General features: G+C 42.2%; 1 protein-coding gene across 1 annotated transcript in view; it reads left to right on the top strand.

The window, feature by feature from the left end:
- LOC115138371 (myelin transcription factor 1-like protein) overlaps nt 1–18,115 on the top strand; it is an 86,917-nt gene extending 68,802 nt beyond the window's left edge. The window contains exons 12-22 of the mRNA XM_029675164.2: nt 1,125–1,331; nt 4,054–4,175; nt 5,460–5,528; nt 5,761–5,823; nt 5,933–6,016; nt 9,104–9,325; nt 9,533–9,627; nt 11,973–12,076; nt 13,417–13,560; nt 16,140–16,202; nt 16,976–18,115. Of these exons, the coding sequence (XP_029531024.1) occupies nt 1,125–1,331; nt 4,054–4,175; nt 5,460–5,528; nt 5,761–5,823; nt 5,933–6,016; nt 9,104–9,325; nt 9,533–9,627; nt 11,973–12,076; nt 13,417–13,560; nt 16,140–16,202; nt 16,976–17,116 (1,314 nt within the window). The 3' untranslated portion in view covers nt 17,117–18,115. The remainder of the gene's footprint in view (nt 1–1,124; nt 1,332–4,053; nt 4,176–5,459; nt 5,529–5,760; nt 5,824–5,932; nt 6,017–9,103; nt 9,326–9,532; nt 9,628–11,972; nt 12,077–13,416; nt 13,561–16,139; nt 16,203–16,975) is intronic.
- The last annotated feature ends 423 nt before the right edge of the window (nt 18,116–18,538 follow it).

Below are 18,538 nucleotides of genomic sequence, written 5' to 3'. Positions count from 1 at the left end.
TAACTGCCTTGCTCAGGGTCAAAACGACAGATTTTTACATTGTCAGCTTGAGAATTCGTTCCAGCAACCTTTCGGTTACTGGCCCAACACTGGAAGCAGACCCCAGTACCCTAACCTCTGAGCCCAGAAGACTATACAAGCATTCAGTATGTGCGTCACAAAGAACCGGAACCTGGGTTTTGCTCCACTGGAACACAGGGAGACTCCAGCCTAGGGGGAGTGTCGTGTGGAATCACTGTTGAAACAGGCGTGCCTTGGCTGGAGAGGGGGAGAGGGAAAGAGAGGAGAGGAGGAGATGAGAGGGGGAGTGGAGGGGGTTGGAGTGAGGGATTTTAATGAGGGCAAGGGAAGGGTGACAAATAGACATTACCCCTCCCCTCCAGCCCCCTCCAAATACAGGGCAGAATTCTACTGTGCACATGTTCACCAGATGCAATACATCAGTGGAGGCTGCTGAGGGGAGGAACACTCATATTAATGGCTAGGATGGAGTCAATAGAGTGGTATCAACCACCTGGAAACCATGTTTTGATGTGTTTGATACCATTTCATTGACTCCATTCCAGCCATGATTATGAGTCGTCCTCCCCTCAGCTGCCTCCACTGCAGTACATGGATATTCAGCTGGGTAGGAGAGGGAGGGAGCATTTTGGCTGATTATTCAAGCCTGTCTGTGTCCCTGTTTGTTGTGCGATATTTATTGTGTTTTTGGTTGACTAGCAGCAGTCCCTATGCAGCCGCCCAGCGTTGCCCTCCAGCCAACCTCTAACCCCACAGCCCAGTCTCTCTGCCCAAATCCACTCACATCACACTCAAACCAGCCAGGCCCCAATCTGCTCCCTCTGGCTGTGGAGGTTACAGACACTCTGAGGGAGGGAGAGAGAGAGAGAGAGAGATGGTGAGATTAGTGCAGGATCACTACATTTGCTCCCTTGCCCTTTACCACTGATGACCCTGTCTCTCCCACCAGTCACCATGCCTTTTTTTTACCAGAAGGAAATATTTAGAGAGTTATGTAACAGGTTTTTGAGCTGAATGTTGCTTTGCCTTTCTTCTCCTCTCTCTCTCCTTCCTGCTGCCCCTCCCGTCTTTCCTCCTTTCCCTGTCTCTCTTCCTCCCTCCAGAACCCAGACCTAGAGGTAGATGAGAATGGGACATTAGACTTGAGTATGAAGCAGCGTCTGGGGGGTGGCGTAAGTGCGGTGCTCACCCCCCTGGAGCCCATGTCTCCCCAGCGCCAGGCTCTGATGCGTTACGGCATGGGGGATGACTGCTGGGACCTGCCGGTCGACTACGCCAAGATCAAATGCATCGACGAGGACAGCAAAGAGGTACTAAAATGTGGAAGGATGATGATGCTAATGATGATCAGATGATGATGCCGATCACTCCTCTAACCTGTAACTCGGATTGTGGGACGAGGCTATCCTATCTTTCAATGACTTTCTGTCACATTAGCTCCACAGTACCTCAGCACTCAAATAACTTTGACACGGCAGCATTCGAATATCCTGCATATAAACAAGCAGCTTGCATACTGTACATACATCTAACGTTACGATTCACAATGGCCTACATACAGAAGTCCCCCGTTGCATTTCAACAACACCCATCCATTTGGCAGTCCGTACAGTACCTACTGTGTTTCACATCTGTCCAACCCAAGCCATCTGTCTCCAAGGACTTTCTGTTGATTCCTTCTTGTGTAAGACTCCCATCTCATGTTGAGGTCATTTTTAACACCAGCAGCCCAGATCTCAGGTTGAATGATTGGAAAGTCATATTAGGAGTTCTCAAGGAAAACAATTCATTCTTTGTATGTTCATTTCCATCAGCATCGCCATACAGCAGACAGAGGTAGGCTGTGTCTCTCAGCTGTTTTCCAGAATTAATTATGCAAATAAATACTGGGAGGGAATCTAAATAGCTCTTCTCGCCAAAAGACTGCAGGGAATCAGTGTGTGTGGGGGTGTATTTGTGCGTGCGTGTGCATGTGAGCGTGCCTGCGTGTGTGCCTGTTTTTACGCTGTAGAGGACCTTGCAAAATGACCCAGCCCAGTGCTCTTCAATATGTGCTGGACATATTTGCCTGTCTTTAGGGGCATTACTGTACACAAAGGAAAATAGATGGTTTACATCAATAGTCTTGCCCCGCCTGGCTGCCTGCACTGTAGACAAAGCCAGCCTGCAGACAGACTCTAGCGATCTAGGACTTCACCACAGTGCCATCTAGGGTATCTGTTATGTACAGCATTAGAACGCTCAGCCAAACTCCTAACTCTGATTCCATTGTGTTGAGGTTAATAGGCATAGGGAAGCACAACATAGTGAAGCCTACTGGAGCACAACAAAGAATCTCTCTATCAGGTTTTCCTCATATAATCCTGTAAATAATCATGCAAATAGATAGCTCCAATCCTGTAATATGCAGCACTTCGTAAAAACTCCGGAGTTTCTCGTCTAAAGAGATAGTCCTGACGTTTCCAGTCTGTCGTGGTAAGAAGTCCTTTACTTCGTCAATCCTCAAAGAATGCTTTATATACACACCAGCATTTCCAGTCTCCTCATTCGGAGTCTCTTCTGTTGATTCGCAAACACTAAACAAATGGCTTAGGTGCTCCCAGGATCTCAACAGCGGTACTGTAAACGGCATTATTTCTACTTCCTGAGTGCTGCGTTCTCTCCACAGCCCAGATTGACGGTATGACAGAGCCTCCTCAGCCACCACCTTGGCAGCCCGCCAGACAGTCGCAGCCATTTGCATGCAAATTGAGAGAGCAGAGTGCCATTGTGTTTTAAAGAGACCTACCTGCTTCTAAGGCTCTGAGTGCCAAGGCAGCTCTCTCTCTCTATTTCTGTGTGTGTGTGTGTGTGTGTGTGTGTGTGTGTGTGTGTGTGTGTGTGTGTGTGTGTGTGTGTGTGTGTGTGTGTGTCTATTTCTGTGTGTGTGTGTGTGTGTGTGTGTGTGTGTGTGTGTGTGTGCGAGGCTGATAATCTGAAGGTCTGAGTAATACCTCTGGTCAAATAAGTAGGCATTCTTCCTCGCCGAGCCAGTGACTGTGCCACCAACCGATTGGCGCTCTAAGTTGGTATTTGTTGGTGTCTGCACAATTCAAATCAAATCAAATGTTATTGGTCACATACACGTGTTTTGCAGATGTTATTGCGGGTGTAGCGAAATGCTTGTGCTTCTAGCTCCGACAGTGCAGTAATATCTAACAAATGATATCTAACAGTTGAAGTCGGAAGTTTACATACACCTTAGCCAAATACATTTAAATTCAGTTTTTCACAATTCCTGACATTTAATCCTAGTAAAAAATCCCTGTCTTAGGTCAGTTAGGATCACCACTTAATTTTAAGAATGTGAAATGTCAGAATTATAGTGGAGTGATTTCATCACATTCCCAATGGGTCAGAAGTTTACATACAATCAACTAGTATTCGGTCGCATTGCCTTTAAATTGTTTAAATTCATTAAAAATCCTACAATGTGATTTTCTGGATTTCTCCCCTCATTTTTACTGTCATAGTTGAAGTGTACCTATGATGAAAATTACAGGCCTCTCTCATCTTTTTAAGTAGGAGAACTTGCACAATTGGTGGCTGACTAAATACTTTTTTGCCCCAGTGTATATACATGTATGTCAGAGCAGCATTGGACTAAGATAGTTGTGCCCCTCTTCTAGCCTGCTGGTGGCCCAGGGACGGCTTTAAACTGTAGCCTGATGGACCATGCTACCCATGCCCTCTGTCACCAACAGTGCAACTCCACAGATAGTTGGTCTGTCAGAGCTGTCAGTGTCAATCCATATTCCCCCTCCGTCCATGCCATCTTTCTGACTGTGTGTATCTCCCTTTGTCTCTCTTTGTCACTCTCTCTCCTCTTTTCTGTCTCAATCTCTCTCTCTCTTTCTCTCTCTCTCTCTCTCTCTCTCGTCCCTCTCTCCTGTTCACCCTCTCGCCCCAATCTCTCTCATTCCCCCTCTCTTTCTCGCCCATCCCTCGCTCTCATCCACTCTTTCTCTCACCTAAATCCCCTTCATCATCTAGCCTGATGACCTGGACCCGTTCCGGGATCTGCTGGGGGAGCGAGGTTACTCTGGTGACGTCACCATGCACAGCCCCAAGCCCAAGTACGCCCAGTGCAAGGAGAGCAAGAAGGACCTGATAACGTAAGACTGACCTGGATGGGATATGTGTGTGCGTGTGTGTCACAGGAGGTTGGGGGCACCTTAATTATGGAGGGTGGGCTCATGGAAATGGCTGAAGCAGAATAAGTGGAATGTATCAAATACATCATTCCATTCGCTCCGTTCTGGACAGTATTATGAGCCGTCCTCCCCTCAGCAGCCTCCTGTGGAGTGTGTGTCACCACTCCACTCAGCTCCACTCCCCCTGCTGCCATCTGCTTTTCACCCCCTCCGTCTTTGCTTTCCCTTCTTTTTTGTCTCTGTTCTATTCCTTAGCTTCAAAGGAACCACCCACCTCTTCTCCTTGGCATGCTACATTTGCAGCGCACATTTCTGCCAGCTTTTCATTTGATCCACAGCTCTTCAGCCAGTGTATTGATGGCTTCTTATGCTTCTCTTACGTTGATGATTTATTGTAATAAAACATCAGTACCTCTTCATGTTGCAGCTGCGCCCTAGAACGGGGTCCAAAACAAACCCTTTTTGCAGACAGTGAAGCTAAACTGAAAACAATGAAAAACAAATCCGCCAACAAGAAAGACACAAACAAACCTCCTATGTCTTTATTTTATGTTCCTCTCGTCATGGTTTCATTGTGTCTATTTCTCTGGGGACAGATGCCCAACCCCTGGGTGTGACGGGAGAGGTCACGTGACTGACGATTACGTGTCACATAGAAGGTGTGACTTCATTTTCTCCTGGTGGAATAAGTCTCTTGGATTGATTGTTTTCAGCTTACCTCGACTATGCTGTCAGACTAATGCAGCCAGAATGCACATCTCTGGGTTGACCTTTTGAGTACGATTACAGTTAACCTTTTGAGTCCAAGTACAGTATCATCATGGTACACATAGGCCTACCAGATACCCAATAATTGTGTCAAGGAATCTAGCCAATGAACTTACAGAGCATGTAAACAAAGCTTTGTGTTCTACACAGGCTATCACTCAGAGAGTTAACACTTTTTAATTACTGACCCAAATTCCCCCCTGCACTCGCATCATGGCTTTCTTGCAATTCCAGTCTGTGTGTCTGTGTGTCTGTGTGTGTGTGTGTGTGTGTGTGTGTGTGTGTGTGTGTGTGTGTGTGTGTGTGTGTGTGTGTGTGTGTGTGTGTGTGTGTGTGTGTGTGTGTGTGTGTGTGTGTGTGTGTGTGTGTGTGCGTAGTATGTACCCCATGTTGTACAGTATGTGTCTCTGTCATCATGTTTCAACGGTGGGTACTCTCTCTTGTTTGCCTCACTAACGTTGTCCTGGTATCTTTCAGTCTCTCTGGCTGTCCTTTAGCTGACAAAAGCATTCGAAGTATGATGGCCACCAACTCACAAGAGCTCAAGTAAGGCGTGAGATGTTTCAGTCTTATTTTTCTTTCCGCTTTGTTTGATATATTGTGAAAAAGGTATCATTTATTAAACAGGTTTAAGTACCTCAGACAAAGCTAATACACTCCACTGACTGTTACGGTGAAATACATTATAGATGTGATACAGAATGGGTGTGTTTTTGAGTGTGTCCCTCAAGACCTGTTGATTATTGTAGGCCCTGATTCGCTGTGCTTTCTGTCCCAGGTGCCCGACACCGGGGTGCGATGGTTCTGGGCATAATACTGGCAACTACGCATCACACAGAAGGTAAATATATACACACACACACCTGTAGTTCATCACACAGGCAGTAGACTGGACAAAGTTCTCTGTGTCTGTAATATCTGTCATTGACGTGGTTGCCTTTCCTCTGCAGTCTATCAGGGTGTCCTCGGGCCAGGAAGAGTGGGATCAAGATCACACACAGTAAAGAGGACAAGGAGGACCAGGAGCCCATCAGGTAGAGTTAGCCTGTCATGAATGAGACACAGTCTCCCAGTGTTTGAGTGTTCCCAAACACCTCTCAAAGACTTAGGGAACTACAGAACTCACTCATTTTCTAGATGCCCTCAACCAATGACAGTTGATGCCTTTAACCGACTCTTAGTGTTCTTTACACAACATTTTAACAGATTAGATTGAAACAGAGCTGAGCAACCCCCAGTCTACCATGGTTTTAGAAGGAGGTCTGTCCTGCAGAGGGATCTGCTGTGTTGGCATCACATAGAGATACAGAGACCACTAGCTGAGACAGAGAATGATCCGGATTCTACCTAAATCCTCCCATTGATTTCTCTGTGGTGCTGAGAGGAAACCAACGCCCTGGCCTGTCCGTGCGTCAGTCTGTCTGTCTCACACGGTCAGCCAAGCCCAAAGAGGCAGGGACGCTTTCCGAAACATCTATCTCCACTAAAACAGCCTAAAATGAGCACTGGCTGGTGGAGAAAAGTTCTAGGACTTTCTGAAAGCATTTGGAACTGTGTTGCGGTTTGGACCAGTTTTTTCTGCGTTATTTCAGGGAAGGGGAAGAGATTCTGACTGTTTCTGGAAATAGAATAAGCCTGATTGATAGATTAATAAAAACCAAGGGGAGTTGTAACCATAATCCATTGGAGGAAAATGATGTGTTGAAACATTTGCAGCTTCACTGCATCTGATTAGCCATAGTGCTGACTGCTGATTTAACGTTGACTCACTTTAATCTGTGTCAGTGCGATAAACTGCCATAGGGACAGATTAGACCAGATTTAAGGTGTTTTTATTTATATTTAAATTGGAGTGATTATATATACAGTTGAAGTCAGAAGTTTACATACACCTTTGCCAAATACATTTAAACTCCGTTTTTCACAATTCCCGACATTTAATCCTAGTAAAAATTCCCTGTCTAAGGTCAGTTAGGATCACCAATTTATTTTTAGAATGTGAAATGTCAGAAAAATAGTAGAGAGAATGATTTATTCAGCTTTTATTTCTGTCATCACATTCCCAGTGGGTCAGAAATGTACATACACTCAATTAGTATTTGGTAACATTACCTTTAAATGTTTTGGGTAGCCTTGTACAAGCTTCCCACTCCTCTTGACAGAGCTTTTGATACTGAGTCAGGTTTGTAGTCCTCCTTGCTCGCACAAGCTTTTTCAGTTCTGCCCACAAATGTTCTATAGGATTGAGGTCAGGGCTTTGTGATGGCCACTCCAATGCCTTGACTTGGTTGTCCTTAAGCCATTTTGCCACAACGTTGGAAGTATGCTTGGTGTCATTGTCCATTTGGAAGACCTATTTGCGACCAACCTTTAACTTCCTGACTGATGTCTTGAGATGTTGCTTCAATATATCCACATAATTGTATTTCTTCATACCATCTATTTTGTGAAGTGCACCAGTCCCTCCTGCAGCAAAGCACCCCCACAACATGATGCTGCCACCCCCGTGCTTCACGGTTGGTATGGTGTTCTTCGGCTGGCAAGCCTCCCCCTTTTTCCTCCAAACATAACAATGGTCATTATGGCCAGACAGTTCTAATTTTGTTTCATCAGACCAGAGGACATTTCTCCAAAAAGTACGATCTTTGTACCCATGTGCAGTTGCAAACCACAGTCGTTTTTTTTATGGCACCTTTGGAGCAGTGGCTTCTTCCTTGCTGAGCGGCCTTTCAGGTTATGTCGATATAAGACTCGTTTTACTGTGGATATTGTAAAGGGGTGCGTAACTGGTGGCAGGGAAGTCAGACGCAGGAGAGCAGAAATAGGTAGTAGCCGGAGCAGTTTAATCCAAAAACCAACGGCATAAAAATACAACAGAATATGGGTACAAAAAAAAACCTACGCGCTCCAGTAAACCTGTGCACAAGCACTTACAACAAACAATTCCAAAGACATGGGGGGAACAGACATGGGTTAAATACACAACAAATAATGAGGGAACTGGAAACCAGATGTGTAGGAAAACAAGAAAAAACAAATGGAAAATTAAAAATGGATTGACGATGGCTAGAAGACCGGTGATGCCGACCGCCGAACGCCGCCCGAACAAGGAGAGGTGACAGATATTGATATTTTTTTTATATTTACCTGTTTCCTCCAGCATCTTCACAAGGTTCTTTGCTGTTGTTCTGGGATTGATTTGCACTTTTCGCAGGAAAGTATGTTCATCTCTAGGAGACAGAACGCATCCCCTTCCTGAGCGGTATGACGGCTGCCTGGTCCCATGGTGTTTATACTTGCATACTATTGTTTGTACAGATCAATGTGGTACCTTCAGGCGTTTTGGAAATTTCTTCCAAGGATGAACTAGACTTGTGGAGGTCTCTAATTTGTTTTCTGAGGTCTTGGCTGATTTCTTTTGATTTTCCCATGATGTCAAGCAAAGAGGAATTGGAATTAGATTTTCCCATGATGTCAAGCAAAGAGGCACTGAGTGTGAAGGTAGGCCTTGAAATATATCCACAGGTACACCTCCAATTGACTCAAATGATGTCAATTAGCCTATCAGAAGCTTCTAAAGCCATAACATAATGTTCTGGAATTTTCCAAGCTGTTTAAAGGCACAGTCAACTTAGTGTATGTAAACTTCTGACCCACTGGAATTGTGATACAGTGAATTATAAGTGAAATAATATGTCTGTAAACAATTGTTGGAAAGATTACTTGTGTCATGCACAAAGTAGATGTCCTAACCGACTTGCCAAAACTATAGTTTGTTGACAAGACATTTGTGGAGTGGTTGAAAAAAGAGTTAAATTGATTCCAATATAAGTGTATGTAAACTTCCGACTTCAACTGTATGTATTATCCCATTATGCATACTGGTACTCGAAGCAAACTGCATTCTATTCTGTAATGATATTTCAATAAATTTAGGCACCCATGAAACTACATGTGTCCAACTTTACATTGCATAGACCATATGGCATTGCAATAACTATGTAATTACACAATTCTTCCTGACAATTTATCCTGATCAGGAAAAACTCTAGGCTCTTGTCAGAAAGAAACTCTAGTCCATGGTTATTAGAATAACCACAGCATCCCTCTGCCATCAACAGGTGTCCGGTCCCGGGCTGTGATGGTCAGGGTCACGTGACGGGGAAGTACGCGTCTCACCGCAGTGCATCGGGCTGCCCCCTAGCTGCCAAGCGGCAGAAGGACGGCTACATGAACGGCTCCCAGTTCACATGGAAGGCTGGGAAGACAGACGGAATGTCCTGTCCCACCCCAGGCTGTGACGGCTCAGGCCACGTCAGTGGGAGCTTCCTCACGCACCGGAGGTGGGTCTGGGTCCTGAATCAATATTCCATAATGCATCCTCTCTTTATCCCTTCCCTGATGTATTCACTGTTCTGACATTACAGGCTTTGTGAAAGCTATGTCGTGGAGACAATGCGTTCACCTATCAGGTCAGGTTGTGCGTGTGTGTCTAAATAAAATATGTACTATTTGTGTGTAACTAACTATTTTCTCATCTGTTCCTCTAGTTTGTCAGGCTGTCCGCGTGCGACGTCTGCCATGAAAAAAGCCAGACTGTCTGGACTGTCTGAAATGCTAACGATAAAACAGCGCACCAGCAATGGTAATGACTGTCATACACACAATGGAGCCAATCATGAGAGTGTATGTGTAATGAGCTTCTGAGTGGAATCCCAATCTAATATAAAGAGCCAATCAGGAATCTGTATGCGTAATAAACTCCAAAATCTAATCCCAATCTGAAACAAAGTGTCCAGGATTGTCATACAGCAATCACAGAAATCCATACAGCCTATGAGCTAGCAAGCACGCCTGTGACAATTAGGCTATTCATAGATGCGGTAAAGGAGTCAATGGAACACTGATGTTCAATGACCAGATTGGCGCACATTCAACAAATCTGTTCTCGCAAAGTGGATATTAGTCAAATCCGTCATTATTTATGTAGTGTAACAGGCCCACAAATTCGCTGCATTACATGTAGAAGTGGTCCCTTTTCAGGTTTAGAAGAAGTGACTGCTAAATGCTAACTCCCCTTTGTATAAGCTGGTTAGCATAGCTAGCATACAGAAATCATTGATTGTTGTCAAAGTTGTTTTTAACTGTAATGCAGTTGATTGGTTGATATCCATACAATAATTATATTTTTACCACAACATATTGTGAAATACACATATAAACAATAGCCTAAATGTAGACACATTTTGCTGGTGGGCAATGAAGGTCACTTGAGATCTTTCCCCCACGGCCCTTTCCCTAACGCGTTTCCATGGCAATTCCATTGTTTTTGTCGAGTTCAACTTCTTTACCAAAGATTTTTACAACTAAACCTCATTGTTCTATCTGTCTTTACAACATCTAAGGGTTGCACCTCCACCATTTGGTCATGTCTTTGCCATTGTTGTCAACGTTCTACAGACGCTGCAGACATTAATGCCCAAAAGCAGAAATGGGGTTAATGACTGTTTTGTCTAAAATAGATGACATTGCTAAAGTAGGCAACTATTTAGTTGGAAACAACTTTGCAATCAACATCATGTCATCAAATTTACTTTAGACAATTGGCAATGTTGTCATTAGCTAGCAAAGTTAGTCAAAGCTAGAAATGCTAACGTTAGCTAGCTAAAATCCGGTGGTCTCCTCTCAATCTAAGCTACGTGGCTAATGTTATAATGCATCTAATCTAAATGAATCTGGCAACATAAAAATGATGGCAAAAGGATGTCCTACTAATTATTTGCCATCTTTAGATTTTATTTTATTTTTATAATATATATATGTTTTTCTTTCTGAATTTTTTCTACATTCCAGAAAAAAAGAAAGAAAAAACGTATACATACAAACGACAACTCACAGACACCCACAAACAATGACCACATCTCCTATGCCCAGACCTGAATCTTCACACCCCCATCCCTAGTGCCTGCATTATTGTTTGTCACTTATTCTTCAATTGTACCCATTTGTTTTTCTCAGTCGCCCATGCTATTTCAATATTTCAGTAATATATCATTTGAATTTTACTCTGTCAATGATGGCGCAATACGCAGACAGATTTATTAAAAGTAAGTTTACACTGTAATACTTCTGACAGTCAACTTTCTAGCTCCGCCCACAATATCCGAAATTTATAGCATTCCCAGAAAGCATGGATTATTGAGTCATTATTAGTTTTACACTTGAGACATGACTCTACTGATGTGCTGTAGAATGTGTGAATTTTGTCTCTTGTATAATAAATTCTGTACATTAGTTCATACTGGATAAAGCGTACATTTTCATTAACTGTAATTTTGTTAGTTTATGCTCCAACTTTCGCACCATATGTGCCAACATCAGCTCTTTTGAAATCTTGGTTCCAATCATTTCTGTTTTTTTCTAAGAGATTGTTGGTTGGATATGCTTTCTGCAAGGTTTTGTAGATCTTCCCGATCATATGAACATCTTTTTCTGACTCAAATAAGATTCCCTCAAAGTTGCTCTGATGTCCAAAAGATTTCAAAATTCCGTGATGCTGTATGTAACTTTTAAGTTGCATGTATTTGAAACTATCTACGTTGATCAGTGCAAAATTACTCTTTAATTCTGTCATGGAAATAAATGTATTTCCTGTTACCTAGATATTTACGGTTTCTGTGCCTTTCGTTTTCCACGTGGGCCATTTTATCGATGAATTCTGAAAAGCTATCTAAGGATTATTCTATAAGGTTGTGTGTCATTCTCTATTTCCAAGCCACTGTAATGCACTTGGAGAATGGAGCAGAATGCTCAGTCGGGCATCAGTCTTCAAATGAATGTTCAAAACAATATTGTGACGGAATGTGCAACCCTCTGCCTCTATCACACTCTCCATTCACTTACCACACTGACAGATTATTTGAAGTATTTTGTTGGGCTTGGAGTGGGTGGCAGTTATCTAATAATTGTTCACTGTATTATCTTTTGAAGGTATCGAGAATGAGGAAGAGATTAAACAGCTGGATGAAGAAATCAAAGATTTAAGTGAATCTAATTCACAAGTGGAGGCAGATATGATCAAACTTAGAACACAGGTAGGTCAGTACTAGTACCACGTCATTGGTTGACTTGAATATTTGACTCATTTCATGCTTTACCATTCAGTTTCTACCCATTGTGGCACACCATTCTGCTATCGTCAGTGCTCCTAGACTCGAAGTGTGTATTTCTAGCACAGCGTACACCTAAATGAATCTACCCCCTGCTAAAGCACTCACAAGAAAAGGGACTCCAGTTTTGGAAAAATCTGTCCAATCGTCATACATGATCTACCATCAGTGAGACACATCCTAGCATATCTCACATCTGGGAGAATGCGGTTTAACAAAGTGGGGCATTCCTAATTATAAAGCACTTTTCCTCTGGGGCCCCCTGCGTGCCAAACATTGAAAAATAGAGAGAGCATAATCACTCCCAGCCAATAAAGAGGAACACCCAGTCCACAAAATCATCCTACAGCTCCATTAGAAAGAGAACAGGGGCAGCAGCTTCACAGCTAGTATAATAGGATTTCTATACAACTATGTGTGTATGTGATCTGCAGAAGCTAAAATTCAATATCAAGAATTTATCAAACACTCCTTTCAAATCCAGGATGGAAGGAACGGAAAGAGCTTCACAATATGTTCAAATACAGTTTGCCTTTTTGATAATGCATGCAAGTTTGATCTCACTTTGGAAATACAGGCTGTATTCTAACCTGTAGTAGACTTTTGGACCTCAAACATTTGAGCACAACAGTGCATTGGAGGCACATCCCTCTGAGCAAAAAGTGGTTGAATCAACATTGTTTTCACATCATAAAAAAAACAAAAAACTACTTGATGGATCAACATGGAAAAGTGATTGGATTTGCAAAAAGTCACCAATGTAAGGAAGTTGTGTATATTTATTTTCACAACTTTTGAACTTAAACCAATGACAAAGTAAAAAGTTTGGTTGATTTCATGTTGAATTTACATTAGTTGACAACACAACTAAATGTAAATCAAAACTAGACGTTGAAATGACGTCTGTGCTCAGTGGGACGGCATATTTGTGCTAAAATTGAGTTTGAAGCATGTGTTGGAATATACCCCACAGAATTTGAAGCACATCTGTGTGATTGTCAGTGTGTTGAATTGCATCTGTCCATGCTTGCCCATTGCTCTTCACATATGTTGCTCTGTTGCGGTTACATCCATCTCTCCGTGTGATGATGCCATAGACATGGCTGCACGCCAGCCAATCAGCCGTGAGTTGTGGCGTGTCTGAGGTGTGCCGCTGCCCGTGGTATGTGAACTGCACCCTGTGTGCTCCGCTGTAACAACCACAGGTAAAAACCACCACCTTTACCGTAACCCTCTTCTTCTCTCACACTCCCTCCCTTCCCTAGATTACCACAATGGAGTCTAATCTGAAGTCAATAGAGGAAGAAAACAAGGTGATTGAACAGCAAAATGAATCTCTCCTGCATGAGCTGGCAGGTCTCAGCCAGACACTGATTAACAGTTTAGCTATTATCCAGCCCCCTCACATGGTAAGGGAACACCAAGAACAACAACCTGGCGAGTTCCTATAAGCAAACATACTGTAGCATATGAATCGATTCATTTATATACTCATCTATGTACAGTATTTCTCTATTCATTATTTGCATATCTGTGAAGCCCTTAAGGACCCAGTTTGTCCATGCTGAGTTGAGCTGGAGCTTAAAGCCTAGATTAATGGGAAATAGGTTATTGCTAATTTTAGCCAAACTGAAATGGGGAGGTTTTACAGCGCCTTCGGAAGGTATTCAGACCCGTTGCCTTTTTACACATTTTGTTAGGTTACAGCATTATTCTAAAATTTCCTCAGCAATCTACACACAATACCCAATAATGACAAAGCTAAAATTGCTTTTTAGAAAATGTTGCTAATTAAAAACAAAAAACAGAAAACCTTATTTTCATAAGTATTCAGACCCTTTTCTATAAGACTCGAAATTGAGCTCAGGTGCATTCTGTTTCCATTGGTCATCCTTGAGATGTTTCTACAACTTGATTGGAGATGATTTGGAAAGGCACACACCTGTCTATATAAGATCCCACAGTTGACAGTGCACATCAGAGCAAAAACCAAGCCATGAGGTCGAATGAATTGTCTGTAGACCTCCGAGACAGTATTGTGTTGAGGCACAGATCTGGGGAAGGGTACCAAAATATTTATGCAACATTGAAGGTCCCCAAGAACACAGTGGGCTCTATCATTCTTATATGGAAGAAGGTTGGAACCACCAAGACTCTTCCTAGAGCTGGCCGCCCAGCCAAACTGAGCAATCGGGGGAAAAAGGCCTTGCTCAGGGAGGTGACCAAGAACCCAATGGTCACTCTGACAGAGCTCTACAGTCCCACTTTGGAGATGGGAGAACACTCCAGAAGGACAACCATCTCAGCAGCACTCCACCAATCAGGCCTTTATGGTAGAGTAGCCAGACGGAAGTCACTCCTCAGTAAAAGGAACATGACAGTCCGCTTTGAGTTTGCCAAAAGGCACCTAAAGGACTCTCAGACCATGAGAAACAAGATTGAACTGTTTGGCCTGAATGCCAAGCGTCACGTCTGGAGGAAACCTGGCACCATCCCTACGGTGAAGCATGGTGGTGGCAGCATCATGCTGTAGGGATGTTTTTCAGTGGCAGGGACTGGGAGAATAGTCAGGATCGAGGCAAAGATGAACGGAGCAATGTACAGAGAGATCCTTGATGAAACCTGCTTCAGAGTGCTCAGGACCTCCGACTGTGGTAAAGGTTCACCTTCCAACAGGACAACAACCCTAAGCACACAGCCAAGACAACGCAGGAGTGGCTTTGGGACAAGTCTAAATGTCCTTGAGTGGCCCAGTCAGAGCCCGGACTAGAACCCGATCGAACATCTCTGAAGAGACCTGAAAATAGCTGTGCAGCATCACTCCCCATCCAATCTGACAGAGCTTGAGAGGATCTGCAGAGAAGAATGGGAGAAACTCTCCAAATAAAGGTGTGCCAAGCGTGTAGCTTCATACGCAAGAAGACTTGAGGCTGTAATCGCTGCCAAAGGTGCTTCAACAAAGTACTGAGTAAAGGATCTGAATACTTATGTAAATGTGATATTTCAGTCTAAAAACAAGTTCTTGCTTTGTCATTATGGGTGTAGATTGGTGAGAGAAAAAAGCAATGTAATCAATTTTTAAAATAAGAATGTAACCTAACAAAATGTGGAAAAAGTCAAGTGGTCTGAATACTTTCCGAAGGCACTTTACATGAGGCTTGTGTTATGAATTAGGGGTCCATTTCTACATGCAGAGACTTACAATGGTGACCAAACAACAGCCTGCTGATAATGTTTTCTGATATCCAACATATAGACAGATTGGAAAGGCAGTCTTAAACAAAAATGTTTATCAAATATTGCTATCTTCTGTACCTGCCTGTTCTCAGTGCAATGGAAACTTAGTCTCCGCCGTTTTGACTCTCTCTGTAGCTACAGGCTATATATTATGTTTGCAAATTCAACAAACTAACTTGTTGATCTATCATGGATTTTCATAGTACAGTACATGTGACGCTATGATTGCTGTAGGACTAAAAGTATTTTAGGGCATGCCAAAAACAGCCTTTCTCCATAAGAATCCATAAATAAAAATCCCTATTATAGTCTTTAGAAAAAGAAGGACAAAATATCACTGATCCAAAAACTATGACTGATGCCCGTGTTATTCACAAATGGCCATTTTGCCATTTTCTTATAAGCCATAATGCTGCCATTTATCATAGTTTCATTTGTTTTAAACGACATCTCTTCATCTAAAAATGTGTAACCTTTGTGTATGAACACAATGAGATATCATTCCAGATGCTATGATCATTCTGACTTTGTTGTGAGTTGGATTCAGTTGCAGGCCCAGTTCGCTACCACACATGCACTCTTGTACTGTATGCTTTGCTTTGTCTTGCCTTTACTTCCTTCAAAGTTACATTTAGTTAGATGTGCTGTTGGTACTGCAGCTACAATGCTACCGTCTAGTGATTGTTTGAGAGAGTACCAGTAACTAGGCACCAACTAACAGTAACTAACCTCCCCCCCCCCCCCCCCATAGAAACCGCTTGCATACAAAGAGGCTCCCATTAGAAATAACAGCTGCTTACAGATGCATCAGATAGTAAGACAATCATTCGTCATATTCTTACTCTAACACTGCTTTTCGTTCTGTTAATCCTGCTCTTTATTTCCTCATCTGGACACTATAATATGCTACTCGTGTCAGTGCCACCCTAATAGTCAGTAGATTTAGTCATCTGTCTGGTTCAGAATCTCTCCCATGCATGTCCTCCTATTGTCTTTCCCATGTCCATCTGTTTTTTATTTGGGGTGACCTTGTCTTTTTTCCAGTCATCTTACATCTCTTGATGCGATTAAAAATTTTTAAAAAAATCCTGAATCACTTACATTCCTGAATTTCCCTTTTTTCCAAATGTTCTAACCGCAATGATCATCTATTTGAATGGAAAAAGCTTGATTTAGCTCAATGAAAGTGCCCTTGTTGGTTGCAAAGTGCATGTACATACAATGCGTATAGACACTGCAGCATGACCCTATTTTCCCAACGTGGACATCGCTGCATGACATCTTACTCTGTGTGGATCATCTTTGTGTAAAACCACCACCTCTCAGCCTTTAACCTGTTGCAAGACACCTTATTTCGATGACTATCACTTTTAGAGCATTTAAATATGAAAAGGCCTAGTTCAGAGAATAGTTTGTTTCAAGTGGTTTTATCTGTGGTAAAACATGTTGGTTAAAAAACTGTTTGTAAGGCTAAGCTCCTCAAAGGATGACTTTAGAGTTTTTTTTAGGCCTGTCTTCTGTTCTCTCTTTTTCACCTCTTTTTCTTATGATTTCACCTAATTCTGGTGTTGTTGAAATGTTTCACAGGAGCCGATCAGCGATCAGAACTTTGATGCTTACGTGACTACGCTAACAGACATGTACACCAACCAGGAGCAGTACCAGAGCCCTGAGAACAAAGCCCTGTTGGAAAACATCAAACAAGCGGTGCAAGGAATCCAAGTGTAGCCCAGCCCGCTAGCCCAGCAAACGCCAGAGCTTCTTCTCAAAGAGGAGTGAAGGAAAACAACATCCACAGGAAAGAACTAGAAGTGACATGATAGGATGACGCCTCATGGTTTGCTGCCGTAACTTATCATACAGTGTTAGATACACATTTTTGATCTTCAAAAAACCGAAATGTTATGCTTAGAAAACTTCATAATGATTTTTCTTTTTTTGTCTTGCTTTGATGAGAAGAAAAAGTAAGTGGCAGAATAGTTTTTGAAGACATTCACATTTTGTACGTTTTCATACTGTATGAGCTGAAATAGTGTGATGTAATGTTTCTAGCTGCTCGTGTATGCACATTTTTTGTGTATATTTCTGGACAGTAAGCTGATTAACATAGGACTTTAGTTATTTTTAATGCTTGATGATGAAGATTTTAGATGAAAAAGCTGCTCTGGACAGTGAAAACAAAACAAAAATCAAGAGGGAACTGCAAGGAGGTAGCTACTTTTCAATGATCTTTTCCTCAATGGATGATTTTGGAATTCTAAAGATGTTTTTTCTTCTTCTTGTGTGCAGATTGTTGAATAGCAAGACTTGGTTGCAAAATACTTTTTTTGAAACCTTTTTTAAAGGTTGGTAGCTGTAGGTGGGGGCATTTTTAATAGGTGTTGGAAATGAGTATGGAAAGAAACTGACTTGATGTTTGTATGAATGTTATAGTTTTATTGTAAACATCATGACACGGAAACCCAATGGTGGAAATCCCATTGTCTTGAAAAGGACTATTCACTCTTGATATTTTGTGTTGGTAGATACCCATTGTCATTCAATCACCAACAATGTGATGTATAACGGAAATAGAGTATCAAGGCATCATTCTAGCATTTAGTATTAGTTCTGGTTCAAATGTCAAAACTTATGTTGCTAGAATCGGGCAATGTCTCAGCAATGTATCTCTAAATCATATGTTTATAATAGATATGGGATGCAAAAGCAAATTGGGGGGGTATATGCAATTACATGTTTATAAACATAGTGTGGGGGGGGGGGGGTGACAAAGGAATCTTTTCACTATATGTCAAATATAAAATGTTATATAAACCTAAACCATTCAATACAAAAAAGTATTTAAGTTGAACATTCAGTTTTAAAGATGAAAGATGCTTTACGAGTTCCACTTTCTTTACATACAATTTTGCACAAGGACACCTTTGTTTCCATGTTTTGATGTTTCTACAGAAACTAAAGCAGTACCTGAGAGCCTACGCGGAGAGTAACAAGAGTTTTGTAAAGAGTATTTATACTAGAGTATGAGAAAGAGTGGGACTTACAGGGTCATTGTCCCCACTTATGTGCCAGTAGACTATTTGCACTTGGTCCTACAGATACTATCCTAACATGTGGCGGCGTGCAATTTCCAGGTGTTCCTTTGAAACA

The sequence above is a fragment of the Oncorhynchus nerka genome, linkage group LG12, assembly GCF_034236695.1.
Source record: "Oncorhynchus nerka isolate Pitt River linkage group LG12, Oner_Uvic_2.0, whole genome shotgun sequence".
In the NCBI taxonomy this organism is placed as follows: domain Eukaryota; kingdom Metazoa; phylum Chordata; class Actinopteri; order Salmoniformes; family Salmonidae; genus Oncorhynchus; species Oncorhynchus nerka.
Note: the sequence above shows the minus strand (reverse complement) of the source record. Positions and strands in the feature narration are given on the sequence as shown.